Here is a 20,058-nt window from a genome sequence, read left to right as displayed (position 1 = left end):
TTTTATTAACTAAAAAAAAACACCTTTTAAGGCAGATTTTGAAACTGACGGAATCATCCCTAATGTGCTGAATAGAAGGCGTGGGCACATCTTTGCTCAGTCCAAGGTCATGGGAACATCCAAAGTTATGAGCCAAGCTTACTTGCCTGTACACGAATCCTTTGGTAAGCAGATCCCTTCCAGCTCACTACTGTTCCATTCTCTATAGCGTCAAAGAGCATTACTATTCCTCATATTAAATTTGTGTTTCTGTCTCAAGGCTTCATGGCTGAACTGCTCTCAAAGGTCAGCGTTCAGTGCACTTTTGATCACTGGCAGATCCTGGATGGAGATCCCTTGGACAGCGAATCAATGCCTGGTGCTGTTGTTGAACAGATACGTACACGCAAGGGTCTTCGTTCTAGTGTCCCTCCATTGGAAAAGTTCTTTGACAAATTGTAGAAAATATGTCCCCATGTTATTTTACAGACTTACAGTCAAACACCCAGAGGCGGACAGAGTACACAGCTTCATTACTTGAGTGAAAGTACAGATACCCTTTGCTAAATTTTACAGTCAGATGTCTACTTAAGTAAAAGTACTGAAGTACTTGTTTTTAAAAGTACTTGAGTATCAAGAGTACACTCAAACACCACTAACCACTCAGTGAGTTGCACAGTTTTGTAAATGAACGTTAAGGGTTGTTTTAGGACATGTTTGAGTAGCCTACAGTATGCCTGTTTGCAGCCACTCTGAGAAGTCAAAGGCGATTCAAAACAAGTCAGAAAAGTCGAGACAGGACCAATCGTCAAAATGTCGGTGTCCACCACTCTAGTTCATCCAAAACAAACCAGAAAAGGGACTCAAAGTGCTAAATACCGGAATTTTCCTTTAAATATAAAATAATTTGGGTTGAAGAATTAACATGTAGTATGCTCACTGAGATGTATTCAGAACATCATGTACTAGTAGTTGGAGACTGTATATCATATACCCACATCTCCGAGGAGGATGTAACAAGTTTTAATTATGTGAAAATGTGGAAAATATCTTAGTTTACACATAAAAGATCTTTAGTCATATAACTGCTCAAATCCAGCTTGATCAAAAATAATTAAAATGTACGATGGTTGCAATGTAATGATAGATAACCAGTGTGAAACAACTTAGACTTATAGGGTTTAAGATTTGGAACAATTAGATTGTGTTATATTAAAGCATAAAATTGTTTTTGCTGATATATCCTGTGTGATTTTGCCTAGACTTAAAGAAAGTTTGCTTACAAAACTTTTTTGCTTAAAACATAAAGTGTCTTTGCTTAGATAAGAAATATTTTGTGTTAGATTAAAAGTGTGTTATACTAGATGAAATGTGTTTTGAACATGGGGTAAGAACATAATGTGAGAACATAATGTACTAGTAGCAAGAGACTGTAAGACTGTTAAGGGTCAACAAAGAGTCCGCTCAATAAAAAGAGTATAAAAAGGGAACGACCCCTTTGTTCTCTCTCCTTTTTAATTTTTCTTTGGACCAAGCTGTTGAGGCTTCAGCGCTTTTTGTTCTTCTTTTATTTTTCTTGTATTTAATAAAGTCAAAAACATAACTTTTAGTTAGGGGTTTGTTAAAAGACAGTTTAGAGTTCTTTTTTGTGTCTTTTTGCCTCCCCTGTGTTGCTGAGAACATCGAACACCCTGCTTGCAATTTTTTAAAGGTGACTCAATTTGGGTAAGTTGTCCGTTTGAGGGCTCACTTTCTAAGACACTGCACAATGCACTGATATACACAGGAGTAGCGAACTCAGTAGGCATTCAAGAAGGAAAGTCTTAATGCTGTGTAACGGACCCAAAACGCTACTGGACTCTGTCGTCAAATGTATTGTTTGGTGAACAAAGTTCCTAGGCCTGTGTTGGCCTGATAACATTTCATGCACGCGAGGATACGGAAACCTAGTCAGAGATATAAATCTCTTTAGAGACCGGACTCAGTGGTCAGTGGTCTAGCTTTCGACGGATGAATGGCCTCTCTCCAAGACACTAGTGAGAAACAGAGGTCCGCAAGCCGGACCTCTTGACCTCTACAACCTTCAGAAAAGGACTGACTGGTGCGAATGGGGTTGAGAATCTCCCCATGAGCAGGGTCATCGTTATATAAAAAAGAAATTAGAAAATCAAGAGTCACCGGACTTGGATAAAAAAGAACACTCATTTAGTACCATTTCATCATCCTTAAACTCTGGTTCATGGATTTCAATCTACTACGAGAGATTCTCTCCGTCAAGTAAAGCCTAGTGCAAATCCGGAGCCCGTAGAACAAAGGGCACTCGCACTAAACACTTACACTGATAAAGTGCTTCCTCTTTTCGGGCTGTGAGAGCCTTACAGGATCAAAAGACAAGCAAATTCACACACACACATATCCACAACAATGGAGTAGCGATCTCAACTGTGTCACGGGAGCCCCGTCTGACACCAGAGTGGACACAAAACGCAACAAGTCCTCACTACAATAATTCCCTAATAAATAATTTAACCATTTAAACTACTGAACTTTTTAACTGTTTAGCCATTCCAACTGTCACTTGTCATCAACTATGACTCCCACCAACTGTAGCTATTTAGCATAGTTATCATTGTTAGCATAGTTAACATTTTAAACAAAACGCTAGAAAAAGTTAGCTAAGTAACATGGTTAACATAGTTACCATTGTTAGCATTTTTAACAAAACTGCTAGAAAACATTAGCTAAGTAACATGGTTAGCATAGTTATCATTGTTAAAAAATTTAGCAAAACTGCTAGAAGGCATTAGCTAAGTAGCATGATTAACATTGTTATCATTGTTAGGACAGTTAGCATTGTTATCATTTTTAACAAAACTGTTAGAAAAAACATTAGCTAAGTTAGCTAGGTAACATGGTTAGCATAGTTAACATTGTTAGCATTTTTAACAAAACTGCTAGTAAACATTAGCTAAGTAACATGATTAACATAGTTAATCTACCAATCTATCAACACATTTTAAGCTATCTACATTCAACCTTTAAATTGTCTACTTTTAAACTATCTACTTTTATGCTATGCATATCAACATCCATTAAACTATCTACCTATAAAACTATCTGTCTACCAACAACTTTTAAACTATCTACATTCAACTTTTAAACAGTCTACTTTTAAACTACTATGCAACCACCATGTCTATCCTAGTATAGTAGCCTAACCAGCTCTGCATTATCTATTTTAACTATACATGATATTTTACATCACAACTTTTGCATTTTCATGCACTGGTAATTCCTTGGAATTGTATTTCTAGTTTTACTCTGATACTCTTTAATCTCTTTCTTCCCTATGTTCTTTTAGATTGCTCATTTTTTTTATTACCAGTGTTTATTAATTGTTATGCTACATAAATAAATAAATGCCTCGCCCTACTGAAGTGCATTTATGTCTGATGGCTAATTAGGTCCAGCTCAGTCAGAGTTTTATGTTTAGCATAGCTTCTATGGTGGAAGATAGTTGAAAATGATTCCTCACATACATTTTGGTCAGTCAAAATTTGGCGTGGCTGAAGTGAATATCTTCCAATTATGGGCTGGGGACCCTTGGCATGTTGGACAAAATATTAAATAAACTAAAAGAAATAAAATTTCTCACCATCACAGAATTTTCAGTTTTATTTTGTATTCATTTTGTTTCCATGAAATTTAAAATGAAAGTATACAAACATGGAATTATTATACTAGATGGTCCAAGTGAATAACATTACTTTGGTGGTTTGGTTCCATGTATGCAAACATGAATTTTATTTACAGATGCTTACAAGTAACTGAATTTAAAATGTATAAAGTACCAGTAACATATACATTGGCAAATAGGTAATTGTACATTCAATTTCCTGACCATCCCCGCCCTCCCCATTCTAAGACATTTCTGTTCACCCTCAAAAGTATACAATCAACAAGCTCAGAACACAGTACGTCTACGGGGTGCATCAAGTTTGTGGTTTAGTAAACACCCCGAGAAAGTGTTAAACCTTCTGAAAAAAAGAGCAATATGGCTTTGATTGCTTCTATTAGGTTTACAACTTAATCTGAATTAACTCACCCAGGGTTGTCACTAAGCCACATACTTGGAATATGCCCCTGAAAAGAGCAGGTAAATCAAGTACAGGGGAAAAGTACTCGGTTAGTAGAACAGTAAAATTGCCAAATGATATGGTTCAATCCTGTGCAAACAACCATCAGAAGAAATGGCCCACAAAATCCTGAACTGAAAGAGTTGTCCTTCGACTTGTCTTGACATTCCTGATGCAGGTTCTTTGGAGAGATGTGCAACAGTCCATTTATAAGGTGAACAGCGGAGTGAAAATATCTAGTGTGGTATTTTCCTGCATCGTATGCCATAACATGCATGGCTAGCCGCGTTAGACTAGACCAAAAGTGCATCAGTGCGACTAATGAAACTGAAACATTGACTTAGTAGCTAGGAATTGACTTAGAGTTTTATGTTGGGACTTGAAGTGCTATCATTCAAAGAATTAAATCACATCTAAACCAGAGGCAAAACAGTATTTAGTTTCAACTATCAAATATTTGCTTGTCACCTTACAATGTGTTAAGCAACTGTGATTGCCATCTTCAGTTCATTCAGTGTCTCCCCTCAATCAGCAGTCTTGACTCTGAAACTTCAGGATCTAGCCCTAATGTAAACTACAGCATCTCCATTCAAACTGGACTCTTTTAAATCATGCTCTGCAGATGATGTAGTGGGGGGAAAAATCAATGCAGAGTACAAAAGAAATGAAATACTGGTTTTGGTCACTGATCTCTCCTGGGAGGCCTGAAGTACATCGAATTAGCATGTGACTGTGAATGAATAGCTATTCCTTAAAGAACATAGTCAATCCAACATTATGTATAAAATATGACCTCCGGTATCTGTCCGTCTTCCACTGATGTTCCGTTATTGTTGCCTGCGGCATAGCAGAATGTGAAGCAGGTCTTGGTGCCTGTGGCTGGGGCTTCGTGGGTGACTTTACGCATACCTTTGGTTCCATAGTGCGAGTCTGGTCCCTGGGTCAGTAAAGTAAAAAAAAGTATACAAGTATAAGAAACCATGTGGACCAAAAGATGACCATCAGATGATAGGCCCTAATTTGAGAGATGAACAAAGTATCAAATATTGTATGGACCAAACATAATTCTCATTGTTAGGCAAATTGCACACATGTAATGGCACAAATGTAAACATAAGTGTATGTATATGTGTGTGTGTGTGTGTGTGTAAAAAGATAAACATATACAAATATATAAAGGTCAATGTAAATAAATATATACATTCATTGTTAATGTTCTCAATAATAAGAAAGTCAATGCATTTGCCACTTTGCCCATCTTTTGTATTACTGTTTTGGGACAAGAGGCAGCTAGATAGAGGCATTATACCTTCAGGGTGGCACAGGCGATGTAGTTGACACTAGGAAGGATCTCCACAGGCTCCTTGAACATAACACGGAATGTGCTTGCAGACCCATCACAGCTGAAACCAGTGTCATTTTGACCAAGCACTGTGTTGCTGTCAGTGTGAATGATCTATATGAAAACAGCACATCAGTCTCAATCAATATGCAAACAAATGAGTGGACATTATTACTAAAAAAGATGTCATTCTTACATGGACTATACAAGTACAGTTAGTGTCAGATCGTACCTGTATGTTCACTTGATAATCTGTAGGGCCATGTATAGATCCATAGAGGCCAAATCCAACCACAAATATTCTGCGATTCACTGAGAATCTAAAGGATTGTTACAAGAATAGTTTGTTTATCAGTGCATTATGCCAAAACTTTGCAGGTGTATTTCAATATCAGTTTAGTTTTATTATGTCTCAGGAGAACCAGAATGTCTTAATGGAAACAGATAAATGACCATAACCATATGGCCATTAACAATGATAACATGCATTTCTTTTCAATCATCTCTATCAGAAAAGGTTTAATGAGAAATTAACCTCCCTAGTCCCGAGCATACAGCATACGTTTTGTGATGCTAGGGAGGGATAATGTATGGAACACAGGTCATTATCGGGAAAATAAGTCCCGACAAGGCGAACCGGACCCGACGTGCCAGCAGACGGGTCTTGCTTCCCCCTCAAGGGACTTATTTTACCGATAATGACCGGTGTTCCATACATTATCCCGCTTGTTATACGGCTTGCCAAAACGAACAACATAAACTCCACATGATATGTCTCTTTACATTATTTGTTACCGTTTTGTCGTGGCTTTTGCTGAGAAACAAATAGTTTGCAACACACGCTGAACTTGAATCAAACATTCTTTAGAACACAGCTGATCAACCATCTGCTTTTGAATGATGTTTGTTTGTTTGTTTGTTTGTTTAATTTAAGGCCATTTCAGCAACTAAGGCTATTTAATGGCCAGAGCATTGTGTGTTATAGAAACTTAAATATGTTTTTTAAAATCTATGCTCCCTTTTGAATGAAGTTCCATTGCAAGAAGTGAACGGACTACTTGTGGAGTGATATGAAAGACTAAAATCAGAAGCACAAAACCCGTTGCCATTGACAGCAGTAATTATATGTTTCAGCATTAATTACATGAATATATTTTACCGTAGAACGTTGGGAAATCCCATTCAAGTCAATGGAGCGTTCTACTAGCATTGTGAAAAGCTGTATAATAATAGGTATTAATCAGCAAAACACTATTAGTGTGTGCATTTACATAACCTTTCCACTATCCAGGGCCCACTATAAAATATAAACGATCAATATAAACAACCATGCCTATAACACCCACCTGATCCGGTCACTGGTCCCACTGTATCCCCAGCGGCTCTCGACCTGACCAAAGCGTGTGATGCTGCATTCTTTGCCCCGCAGGCAGCAGCGGGGTCGGTCGATGAAGTCCACGTGAGGTTTGGGATTCACGGTGAAGTGCAGGAACAGACTGACTACTTCCCGATCTGTGAGGATGCCTGACTGAGCTGGACCTAATTAGCCATCAGACATAAATACACTTCAGTAAGGCGAATAAAGGCACATTTATTTATGTAGCACGACAATTCATAAATACTGGTAATAGAAAATGAGCAATATGAAAGAACACAGAAAAAAAGAGATTATAAGAGTAATATAAAAGATAACAAATAAGAGTTCAAGAGAGCAGAGTGCCAGTCAACTGACACATTAAGATACATGTTAGGATTACACGACAAAAGGAAATGCCTATGGGGTGTTTGACTGTGGGTGAGCAAGAGCTTTGACCTTACCTGCAGCGAACTCCTCGATGGTCATGAGAGGAAAGCGAATGAGGGACAGGGCCTTGCCCAGGACCCGGCGCTTGTTCTCTGGGGTGGGCTGGAACTGCTGGCGTTGGGTCTCGGCCTCCGCCCAGCGCACGGCGGCCGCAAAGAGACGCACCTCCCGCACCCCCAGTGTGTCCCGCTCCAGGACCGCTACAAGGGTGTCTGAAAGAGAGAGAGAAAGAACCGTTTACAGTGTTTCTCATGTCTGATAAATCACTGGCCTTTTCTTAAACATATCTTCTCCTGAGCAAACACCCAAATCCCAAATGCTCATTATCATGAATTAATTCCACACTATGCTATGTCTGGTTGATGGCCTTGAGGTTTACTTCAGTTCAGTGACAATATTTGGTGCTAGGTCATGTTGCAGTTAGCAGTTTTTTTGTCAATGAATAATAACAATGGAAAATAAATGATGACAGTTCTAAGGGCCAACAAGGAGTCGTCATATGCATACTCTTGGCTCTCTGAATCAGCTACATTTTGGCCTTTTTTGAGATCTTGATCAACTGAATCAAAAGTAACCACCGCTGAAACCACTGAAACAAAGAATCAAGATGCAATACATATAACAGCAAAGGGAAGACGGCACCCGGAACACTGTCTGGAAACAAAAATGGTTTCAAAACACAGCAGGCTATATGGTATGTACCAAGGTCAATGTCAGTGAAGCCTTCAGCAGCAAGGGCATCTGCAGTGTTCTTGTCTATGTTCTCCAGGCACAAGCTGGCCAGCTGGGGCTCGTCAAATAGTCTTGCCTAAAAATAGATGTTGATATTTACAATAACACACAGTGATTCCTCTCATCCAAACACAACCCACAGTAACTAGTTTTTAAAGGGACATGTGTATTATATGAAAATAGAAACAATTATAAAACAGTAAGTGTATGTATCTGTCTATACAGATTATGATGTAGCCCACCTGTGTTAGTAACATGAATGCGTTGTCTGCTCGTAGATTCTTCTTGAGAAACTCTACACAATGTGCCTCTAGAGCAGGCACAGCATACTTCTTGGCCGTGTATAGTGTTGTCATCACGGTCTCTGGGCCTATTTGGACCTCATCGGAGTACAGGAACCTGGGACGTGAATGTTCTAATGTTAGTGCAACATCATTTTACATAGAGGTAGAGGTAGTGCCCCGTCACCCTGTCAATGTCTTGATGACCCCCACCTCATAATATGCTTCCCTGCGACAGATTGTCTCAGACACACTGCAACAGCAATTAAGCAAAGTGTGTAAACTCTACTGCATCACAGGAGCACAAGAGGACACATGAAGGACATTACAGGGGCAGAAAGCCCCTCGTGTTTTTTCCAACACCAAGGCATCCCTAATCCAACATGACATCTGAATTCCCTTACTTCAGAAGGGCTAGAAATGCAGCTGGTTCTACATCGGGAAGCTCAATCTCCGTCGAGGTGGTGGCCATGCCTCCGTTGAACATAGCATCAAATACTGCACTTCCCACGGCGAGAGCAAATCTGTCGAGACATTAGATGACACTAATCAGGGTCAAACACTGACCAGGTTAATCACTCGTTTGTTCGGCGACGACTAGAGTCGTGTTGACCTAAATCCTCAATACATAAGAAATGTAAGCCCTGACATAATGAAACTTAAGATAAAATCCCTACATGACGATCCATAGAATGCGTAATGGAGATGCGTCCACATTGAATGAACTAACGTTACAGATGTTCATACACACCTGACATGGTAACAAGAATGGTGCTAAATACTTTACACTATAACAAGCAAATTAATGCATTGAAATTATACTGCAAATTGCCACAATATTTCGTCAACGACAACGGTACAGTTCCTACCTGTGCGCTGGTATTCGCTGCACTCCCATTCCTTTCCCAACCAAAAAATGGACGTCACTGAGGACCTCGTTGTTGAACAAAAAAGCAAACCTTTCCTTGACCGTACTTTTCGTGGCCTGCCAATTGTAAACAGGTTCACGGTATACCAACACAGACGCAGAGGATGCTGTGCTGTTGAGAACCGACGACAAACTTGCAGACGTATCCACTGAAGATGAGGTGGCGGCTGATGTAGCCGTCATATTTGATGCAGAGGCTGGTCCTCCAGCGGCTGCTGGCGCATATGCAGCCATGGCGTTTTGACTTGCTGACTGCCGCCGCGAGTTCTGTATATTCGGCGAAGCTCGTACTGCAACATCGGCGCCTCCACTAGCGTCAGGGCCTGATTGGGTGTTTGCGTTCCCCGCTGCCCTAGACGCACCCTCGGTGGATCCCATCGAACCCCCATTGCTTGTGGGCGATGAGTGGGCACTGTTGCTCGGCTGAGCATTACCCAAAGGTCCGCAATTTGGGAAATTTAGGCATGGCGCTCTGTTACTGTTTTCACCCGCAGCCATCTTGGATGGAGAACACTGCAGGCTTTGCTTGAACAGACACACACAACAGCGCATACCCCGGAACACACGGTAAATGAAACGCTTTCCATGACTGCAAAGAGAGGGCAAAATTAAGTTGGCAGTATTTCACAAAAGAAAACGTTTTCATTTTACTTTAATATTTCATTTGAATGTATGTATTTTAACTACATTACGTGTACACTATTGCATACTGATAATTTAGTCTGTACTTGCATAAAACATTTGCATTATGTCTGCATTAAGGCCATGGCCAAAATGCATTCCAAACATTCCTACTTAGGACAGAGAATTCACCCACACACATTTAAAATAATGATACTATATAAAACCCTAAATGTATTCAGGGGTTGTTGGTAGTGATGTTTTGACTTAACTTGGATGGACCAATTAAGTGTTTTCAACTCAATGTAGTGCTAGGGCTTACCTAATCTGAAGTGCATAGTGGCCAAGGCATGACCTGAAGGCCGATACTATGCGTAAATGTCTCCAGCAGTGATAACCGGTTTAGAGACTGCCCTCAAAGGATAATGTAAAGACAGCTACATGTTTGGGAAAATGGCCAAATTCCTGTTACAAAAAGTAACAATAATGGGCAGTCTGACTAAAATCAATGCATGCTAAAAAACACATTCTACAGACACAACACCAACTCACACACACACACAAAAAAATATGGGGAGAGACCTAAAGAATGGCCTTCAGATTGCTTTTTCAGGTTGTTCTGCGGACAGGAAGTGGTATTTTCCTTCCAAAACAATAGGTGGCGGTATACATCTCTACAATTTAAACCCAGTTTGTTATACATTCCTCACAAAAGAAGAAGAAGATGAGCTATATGTTAATAATTACAAACAGTAAAAGTTTCCTTACTAAATAGTGTATAGCTTCGACATTGGAAGAAATATTTGTGAATAAATTACGGTAGGTAATTGGACCATTTCTAACACGCACCTTTCTTCATTTCGTGAGCTGAAGTCCGAAAATTGTAACGTTATGTCTTTGTTTCAGAGTCGGAAGCTAGCCAGAAACATAGACATCTAACGTTAGCCTTATGCAAGTGAACAATTTTGTGGGCCAGCTGAAGATGGTCAATTGAGCTTGGGTACTGATGTACGGATGTGCTGTTGTCGTTGAGCCAAGCTCTCGTGTTCTAAGAGGACATAAGTAACATCTGATGTGCAATGCAAAATATGATGAATCCGTTTTCCAAAATGTTGGCTAATGTAGATGATCATGTTTTCCTTATTGTAGGCATACACGCCGTTGCGCTGATAAATATTGTAGAAAGATAAATTATATATAATAACATGCAACCAAAATGATTTTCCTTTAGGTTATCCTGTAATCTAGTTGGAGATGTCACAGAATACGAAACACCACCAGCATGAGTGAGTACACACTGAAAGAGAAACCTGCAAGTCATATCAATTGATTGCCTCCCACTAACGTCCCGTTTTATTTGCTTTCCGATGTAGCACAGGGAGATTCAGTGCCATGGGTGTGAAGCAGGAAGTAAATGATCATGCAACTAGTCACAGAGGTGTCCATCATCCTCCAGAATCAGCACACGAGGAGGTGACTATTGGTCTTTTAAATTACAACCTAATATTCCTCTCTCAATAGTTCACTAGTTCATAGCTCAGCTTCTGACATTGTGCACTGCCAAACACTCTGGTCTAGTCATTTTGGAATGGAAATAGCCATATGGAACACGTCCTGACAACAGGACAAACAAGATGTGTGGTTATATGGTGTGGCAACCTTAATCCTTGGCTTTATCATACATTTTGACAGCTTGTGTTTCTATCCATGTAGAATACTGTGGCGATGTCATCAGTTCAGCCAGTGAAAAAGCGTGGCTGGCCTAAGGGAAAGAAGAGAAAGAAAGTGCTGCCCAATGGCCCCAAGGCTCCTGTCACAGGCTACGTGCGCTTCCTGAATGAACGACGGGAACAGATCCGTGCCTTGCACCCTGACCTGCCCTTCCCAGAGATCACAAAAAGGCTCGGCGCAGAGTGGAGCCGATTGGCTCCTCATGATAAGCAGGTATAGCAGAGGCTCCCCAAACATAGATGTGATACAGGTGTGTGCACAATCACAACACTTGTCAGGTGCAAGGCAAATGAACGAAAGGTCAAAAGGTAAGAAGGCCAGCTTGAGGGAGATCCTGAAGATCGAAGCGTTGCACATGTAAAAGTCCTTACAGTTTTCAGACTTTTTACCTTTTAGTTTTTTTTTTCATTCAGTGGAAATTATGTAGTTACATGACATGCTATAACAATTCAACATAGGTTATATAACACATTTTGGAAATGATGTGTGAGTTGTGTTGTCTTTCCTTTATCTCCTAGCGCTTCCTGGATGAGGCTGAGCGGGAGAAAGTGCAGTATGCCCGAGAACTACGAGAATACCAGCAGAGTGAAGCTTACCAGATAACCACAGCAAAAGTCCAGGACAAGAAGATAAAGAGAGGTCCAAACCTTTCTATGTACTGTATGACAAGAAGATACTAGATGCATAGAATTCATTAAGATATAAAGTGATCCTTTTTGTCTTGTTTTAGTGTGGGCCCCCTAGTAATTATGAAATTGCTTGTGAGTCCATACTCAACTGTTTGTTAAGGGTTAATGGGAGAATGTATCATAGCCTGATCACTGTACTGTCACTGTTTTCTGTGCATATTGTATCACCTACCTACCTACACCTTTGGTTTTCTTCACAGAGGAGTTATCATCAGTAATAATCAACAGCTCCGGACAAACAGGGTTAAAGGTATCCACAGTTTTCATATCTGTATTATTTTTGCTAGAACAATCTGTTATTACATAGAAATATAGCTCTTATTTAGTCAGTCAGTCATTTTGTATACATCTTATCTTTTTTCCATTAGTCTTCAGATTTTTCCAATGGATTTGATATACCCATTTTCACAGAGGAGTTTTTGGATCAAAATAAGGGTAAGCGGAAAGATTTTACGTGAATTGCATCTCTGACTGTCTTTCCGACTACTCAGACTCACTCACTGTCATTGTGTCTCTTCTCACTTATTGGCTGACGTTTTTATCCAAAGCAATTTACATATGCTAATCTTTACAAGGACCAGTCAGTGGCGCAAAAAGTGGGTATGCGCTATATGCGGCGCATAGGGGCGCAGCTCCATGGGGGCGCCAAATCGATGGTAAAAAATATATATATATTTGGTATTTTCTATATGTAGCTACTGCTGTCCGTTTCTAAATCATTTCAACTTTTTCTCAATGTTCTATAACATTTTAGAGGACTAACAGGCTAGAGTAGGCGCCCTATCTCATAAGATTCCATTATAGAATTTTGACATAGAAGAGGGAGTGGGGGCGCCGTGAGCGCTGGGCGAGCAGATAGGGCTACGAGGAGTGAGTTGCCGTCTATGGAAAAAGATGGATACAGCAAAAAAAAGCTGTTGACGACTAAAAATAGAAAAAGAAAGAGGGAAAAGGAGATGGCATGTCAACGGATGCAACAGCAGTTAAATAAGTGGACGGTGAAAGGCAACAGGTAGGATTTAAAGTGATGACGTCTGTACTTGGAGGCTTGCAAATATGAATATTAACAGCATAATAATACTTCCAAAAATAATTCAGTGGAAATGCATGGATTCCAGTTGCTGCTACTGGAAGAAACTGGAATCCATGCATTTCCACTGAATTATTTTTGGAATCTGATCCCTTATCATACCTGTTCATTCTTACTCGTCGCTCGACTTATCGTGACTAAATTCAAGATGGCTGCAAACGCTAAACTTCGTAAAGATACTGTCTGTATAAATCGTCTTGTAAGTAAACTACCAGTGCTTTTTAAAAGTTCTCAATGTCTCATTTTAAATGTCAGGGCCCTCGGAAGTCTACCAATGAAGTGTGGAGATACATTGAGCCTCGTAAATGGTGTAAAACAGTGATTTATTTGCATGGCTAGCCCGATGCCGAAGCACCACAATTGAAAAAGCTGTTGGTAGCATCGGCTAACTAGCGCCAGATTTTGGAGTGCAGGGGACAAGCCGAGATGGGCTATGAGACATACGTTCATACTCGGTATCATGTTTCAATACACTTTAGGTCAATATCACACCGGAATTCTCCTTTAAAGTGGCAATGCACCATTTATCAATACTTATCAATAACATCAAGTTAAACATCAAATTGGCAGCATTTCTTTAAAAACATATTCAATAGACACTAATACACAGTAATAGTGTAAATTATTGGTCTTTTGTTTTGCTTTAGTTTGTGTGTTTTTTTTTTTTTTTTGGGGGGGGGGGGGGAGCGCCAATATTGTTGTTGCATACCCCTCAAAAATGGGTAGTTGCGCCCCTGGGACCAGTGTCCCCAGAGCAACCTTGCTCAATGGCACAACGGAAGCAGCCGGGAATTGAACCCACAATTTTTTCTGCTTACTGCATGCTAGCCCAAATTCCTTAGCCACACCGCTACCATTGTGCCTCCTCTCTTCCCTGTCTACAGCCCGCGAGGCGGAGCTGCGACGGCTGCGGAAGGCTAACGTGGAGTTCGAGGAGCAGAACGCAGTGCTGCAGAAGCACATCGCCAACATGTACAGCGCTAAGGAGCGGCTCGAGGCCGAGCTGGGCCAGGACGAGCAGCGCACCCAGGCTCTGCAGAGGCACCTGCTGGGCCTCAAACAGACGCTCGTCAGCAGCCTCTCTGGCGTGCCCCTCCCAGGTCTGTAAGCCCCGCCAGGGGCCTCGCTTTCCTAAAAGTCCTTATAGGCAAGTGCCCCCACTTGGCGGCCATCTTGATGATGATGATTATGGGTCAAAAGACTTAGTGAAAAGATAAATAAATTGTCTTGTTAGTAATTTAAGCAACTTGATTTAGGCAGTAATCACTTCTTCAGTTTTAGTTAAAATAGAAGCCTTATGCTCATTCTTGGATAGTAATAGCAAATTAATCTGTAAATGCATGCACCCAATCTAGACAATTTACTAATTACAGTTTAATTACAGCAATTATGAATATAATTAATTTCCCATCAAACCTTAGCTATACAAGTGCAGATAGGATGTGCTTTTCTGGTGAGCTGTAGTTAGCAATGTGAACCATTCGGTAATCACGTTAACTTTCTCTTCCCATTTATATCCTCTCAGGTACAGGTGAGACGCCCTCGATCAGCACCCTGGACTCCTACCTGAGTCGTCTGAGTAATGTGCTGGAGAACAGCCCCAATGAGCATCGTGCCTTATTGGTAAAGCTACAGGAAGTCCTCGCCCATTTAGATAGGTAGGAGCTATGTGTCGGCTCCCTCATCTTGATCTACCTTTAGTGGAATCCAGCTGTTTTGTTGATCTTGAGTGATTTACTCTAATGTTAGTGCAATAGATGGGTACCCACACATTCTTATGTGTATGCGCATTGACAGCCAAAACAAACAGTCATTTATAATATTTTCTCTGATTTTTTTTTTTTTTATCACAGTGAGAAGATGTGAGATGACTTGCCAGGTTAGTTGGTGGTCTACAGGTCAAATGTGATTTGATTAAACATGGTAAATATGATGTCCATGTCAATGTTTTTTGAAGGGTTTGATAAATTGTGTATATGATATTTCATGCTGTCATTACTGTCTCCACTAAAGGAAATATGAAATGATTCAGAGTCTTGTTAACAAATTATGTCATACTGCTGATTTTTTTTGTTATGTATATGCAAGATTAACTTTTGGTTCCAATAAAAATCCTCTCAAGTTTTCTGCTGGTATATTTGTCAGAATAGTTTTGATATAAAGTTAAACACTTTGTGATTGAGGTTGATGAATGCTTGAATGAGAAATTGAAATTATTGGAGAGTGTGCATCTTTACAGTCAGGGTTGGGTCAAATTACTTTGAAATGTAATCCCTTACTACAGATTACATGGCATTTTTTGTAATCAGTAACGTAAAAGGATTACCCAAAACATGTAACGTAGTCTTGATTACTTTAGGATTACTTTTTACACAACTTGCACATGACCTAGACATTCTTATTTTCCACTGTTTTTAATTCAAAGTTATGGCCAAGTACTGAACACATTTTTCCCGATTGGAAGTGGTCTATCGGTTGATGTCGACGGCTCCATCTTGGGTTTTAATTTGAACCTTTTTCTTTTTCAAGAAACTACACAGGTAATTGGATGATAGTGGCATCTAGTGGACAAATGAATGGGCTGCTTATCATAACATTAGTTAGGCTATCATAAAAAAAGTTGCATTGTTTGCATGATAAAATGTAATCAAGTAATCCCCAACAATGTAACTAGAATCTGATGACACATTTTTTTGTATTGTAATCTGGGCTGATTATAGTTATACTTGATTTTTGTAATTTGATTACATAATCCAGATTACATGTGTGGGTAGTAATGTGTGCATTACTACCCAACCCTATTTATAGTATGTAATGAATCCTCTGTAATGATAATGAAACATGATTTGTGATCTGACAGAGGAAATTATACTGATCTGAATAATACTGAACATGATCTGAATAATGTCTTGGATTTTTCATTACATCAGGGCTGAAAGAGCCATGGATGTTGTGCAAGTCCTTCAAAGTTTTGGATTACTCTACAACATTTTAGAGTCGTCAGAAAGGTTCCTGCCCCACGTTGGGGAAAAACATGCTAACAGCATACAATTGGGCAATTTTTTTATCTTATAAACTAAACATAGTTTAAGTTGGGGAAACCCTCTCTTCCACTATAACCATGCGGTAACCATAATTATGACTATGCCGACTGTAGGCCTATCTATAGGCCTACTTTGTTAGATTGATCCTGCTGTGGGAATCACAAATTCATTAGATTAGATGGGCCAGATCATCGTTAAAGGTACACTATGCAAGATTTTCACCATAATATAACCTTTATGAAGCCAATTTGATAGTAAACGAACTTGTAGGGGAATCGTTCACCTAGCATACAGCACAGCCGTAGTGAGTCACTAACGAGAGAACCAGCAACTTTAAAGGGACACCAGGCAACATTTTCGTGTTAATTAATCATCTTCGTAAGTCGGTATATGGTTAAATGACTCATTACAGGGCGAATGAAGGCTCTCTCGCCCGCCCCTACTGCCTGTAGGAAGAATATCCAACTTGCAAGTTCGGTGTATCCTACCTGCCGACCGAAGCAGGATCAGTTTACAGCACAGAGGCAGGCTAACAAAACGCTAGAGATTGTTGCAAACGTCTGTATAATGGCAGAGCCGGCGAAGAAGCAGCGAAAACCCTTGACGGAAGACACAAAGAAAAGGAAAAGAGCTTCAGACGAGCGAGGGGGAGTTTCGTAGAGAAAAAACAACAGGCTTGCCTGGTGTCCCTTTAAGAATAGCAGCCTGAAGACATCTCACCAGAATCATGAAACATTATGTGTCAGTAGATATTACATATCTTTGGAGATAGTTTTTGCCTGTTGTTAATCCTTCACCTCCACAACAAAAGCATTTTCATTGTGTACAGGGCGAACAAGCCAGGAGAAGTAGGCTATTTACAAGGGCAGAGTAAAAAATAAACACACCGTGACTCTAGAGGGAGCCTAGCCTGGCCTGAGGGAGTGCTACAGTAGCCAAAAATACCTGAACCTGCATAGTATAGGCCTACCTTTAACATAGTGTGGTCAAAAATCTCCAGGCACACTCAGGTGTGAGAAAACACTGCAGGTTTATTCACAATACCGGGAGCAGGTCACTAGCAACAGCACGTTGCAGTAACACTACTCAAAGTTCTCTAGGGCGAGGTCCTATCTTATACACGTTAGTAATACAAATCACACGAGTACAATGTTCTTTTCCAAAACTCCTCATACATGCAGAAACACAACAATACATAGACACTTGTTGGATATAGCATGTGACCCATACGCCATACACAAGTCATGTGGCTACTCAAGTAAGTAAGATAATTGGTCAATACAATACATAGGCCTATACATAGTTCAGCATGTTTTTGCCATAGTCTCTTTCCTGTTGGGATATTCCTAATATTACTGCCTCAGGCAGAATACCCTTAACTCATGACAAAAGGGGTCGCATGACCTTTATTAGAAAGTCATGACATGGAGAGAGCAAATGACAGACAAAGCAAAGTTGATGCACAGTAGGCCTATTGAATAGAAAGCATACACAGAATAAGAAAATGAAATGTTAATCACTTCTCTTTCGTAAGATTTGTTTGTAATCCAACATTTCTCCTTCAATAGCCCAATGAGAACTATTAGTGATGGGAAACACAGATTCATTCTATATGGTCACTGGTAGCTTAGGCTACTGTTATGTTGCCCACGATAATGAAAGCATCAATATGATTCGGTCTTAATGTACTGCGAGAAAGACTCATCTGTTTGCCTTGTATCTAACTAATTAATTCTTAGTATCTGAAAAGATCAAAAGCATCTGCTAAGAAACTTAAACATAAACATAGGTTGATCTATTGTGCATCACAAAATCTTTTTAACTCAAGAAAGAAGAAATACCCCCTAAAATTGAGAAAACCAGTAATTTGAGAAATTGAGAAAACCAGTTGGCAGTGGACAATTATTTATTGTACAACAAAGTGCATAGTCTTTGCACTGGTTCTTTATGTTGACATGTTTACCCTCATTCATCAGTGTCAGTGAGTTAAATTAAGTCAAACAAGTGAAATTGGCAACGAAAAAAATCTTTTATTCCACCGCCTGCATGTTCATCTCTAGCATCTGGTGATGCAATCTTCCGTATCAGTATTTTGTATTTTGACAGAATTCTCTTTTTCACTGAGAAGATGTGTCCTTCTTCTCACAAAAAAATACAAATAAATTCCACCTCCAACCTCAAATTCACTCACAAGGACACATCATTGTCATTAAATGACATCTGTGTTGATTAATCTTCAAAAAAGAGCACATTTAATGGTTCAGTCCGATTTTACGCAATTTCAAACCCATAACATTTTTTGTCACATTCAGCAACCATCTCACGACCATCTGCTCTGAAAACCTGCACTAATAAATTTAAATATAAACATAAACACAAACAAATGCAACTTCCTTCAAAATCTCTGACTGCACCTTTAAATGTGGGGTTTGGGTTATTTTACATGTGCATATTAGCTTTCACCAGAGGGCATCTCACTTGCAAATGACCTTTCAGTTTTAATTAAACAGAAATCCTATCTTGTGAGTTATTCCAATAATCCTCCATGTAAACCTTTGATTGTGATTATTATTATAACATGATAAACCAGTTGTAGTAGCGAGACTGCCTTTGACTTGCATCACTTGTCTTTGTTAAGGATCAGTCATGAGTAGTGTTCATTCATTCTACTGGAAAGAGGGAATTCTGTCCCAGCTGTCTTTAATTATTAAATGTCTGTGTTGACTTTGGTAGACTTTGATATTTTTAAAGAATAATTTTGTTATATTGCACGACAACACACGGTTTTCCACTAGAGGGTAGTGGAGTTTCAGATTTGCCGTTTGAATGTCTTCATGATGGATTTAGAAAGCTGTCTGTGCAGTTAAGTCCCTGGTAAAGCCCAGAGCTCTGGTAGCCTAAACCCCAAACGTTTGAAAGTCAAAGGAAACAAAGGTGCTCTGATATTCCAAAGGCCTTATTGGAAGAAAAAATTTTGTCGAAGAATAATGCAAATATTATGCATTCAACACTGTTATATGGCTGTAACAGCCTACATGATGTTTATTATAACATAGCCATATAATGTAGATAACTTGACAGTCAGCCATTCCCCTTTATATTATATTATTCTCATATTGCTCTCACCCTCTTATTCAAACTGAATACAATCATCTACAAATGTTTTGTTCGATATTATAATCTACAGGTTCGTTTTCAGGAGGTAGCTTTCAGGGTTAAAGGCCACACAGGGAGAGGCTCGCCCCACAGTCAGCTGATTCAAGCTGAGCACCGCCGTTCATCTTTAACGTGACGTCACGTTTGTAACTGTCCTCATAACGGCGGTGCTGAACAAGATGGCTGTAGTTCGGGTCGCGGCAAGCTGAAAAAGGAGCTAATCATCAAATGTTTGTCCATAACAGAGAGTCAGGGTGAGCGACAAGTAGCTAAGAGAGACACTGCCCAATATACAAGCTGTAGTATTTTTCTCGATTTGTGTTTTTTCGTCTTGGATAGGATAGCCAAGAACAGCACAAGCAGCATCACCCCGACCCCTCCACGGTAAATCTTGAGGAAGAAAATATTGCTGATAATAAATATATATCCCCAATTCAGACAACGGCTTGTTGGCAGTGTATCCCCAATTCAGACAACGGCTTGTTGGCAGTGGACAACCTTCAGAATTCGTTGTCATTTAAAGAG

General features: G+C 39.8%; 2 protein-coding genes across 3 annotated transcripts; one reads left to right on the top strand and one right to left on the bottom strand.

Annotated features, from left to right (window-relative positions):
- Positions 1-3,626: 3,626 nt before the first annotated feature.
- On the bottom strand, positions 3,627-10,332 carry btbd2a (BTB (POZ) domain containing 2a). The gene is made up of 10 exons (XM_076278238.1): positions 10,146-10,332; positions 9,144-9,791; positions 8,679-8,798; positions 8,236-8,392; positions 7,964-8,069; positions 7,276-7,473; positions 6,804-6,996; positions 5,690-5,777; positions 5,425-5,571; positions 3,627-5,052 (listed from the first exon to the last, which is right to left on the bottom strand). Exons 2-10 carry the CDS (start codon positions 9,752-9,754, stop codon positions 4,891-4,893), a joined length of 1,782 nt encoding a protein of 593 aa, XP_076134353.1. The 5' UTR covers positions 9,755-9,791; positions 10,146-10,332; the 3' UTR covers positions 3,627-4,890.
- hmg20b (high mobility group 20B) lies at positions 9,642-15,458 on the top strand. 2 transcript variants are annotated; one of them, XM_076278240.1, is made up of 10 exons: positions 9,642-9,769; positions 11,055-11,109; positions 11,197-11,296; positions 11,537-11,767; positions 12,073-12,193; positions 12,444-12,493; positions 12,612-12,678; positions 14,218-14,433; positions 14,859-14,991; positions 15,187-15,458. In XM_076278240.1, the coding sequence occupies exons 2-10, from the start codon at positions 11,078-11,080 to the stop codon at positions 15,197-15,199; spliced, it is 963 nt and encodes a 320-aa protein (XP_076134355.1). In that variant the 5' UTR covers positions 9,642-9,769; positions 11,055-11,077; the 3' UTR covers positions 15,200-15,458. The 2 variants fall into 2 exon arrangements, with proteins under 2 accessions (XP_076134355.1, XP_076134354.1); XM_076278239.1 differs by lacking the exon at positions 9,642-9,769 and adding an exon at positions 10,531-10,642.
- The last annotated feature ends 4,600 nt before the right edge of the window (positions 15,459-20,058 follow it).

This window comes from Alosa pseudoharengus, unplaced genomic scaffold (genome assembly GCF_046254945.1).
Source record: "Alosa pseudoharengus isolate Yale_2024_CS ecotype anadromous, Long Island Sound unplaced genomic scaffold, YU_APseudo_1.1 YU_APseudo_1.1_scf_11, whole genome shotgun sequence".
Taxonomy (NCBI): Eukaryota; Metazoa; Chordata; class Actinopteri; order Clupeiformes; family Clupeidae; genus Alosa; species Alosa pseudoharengus.
This window is presented reverse-complemented; position numbering and strand designations above follow the sequence as displayed.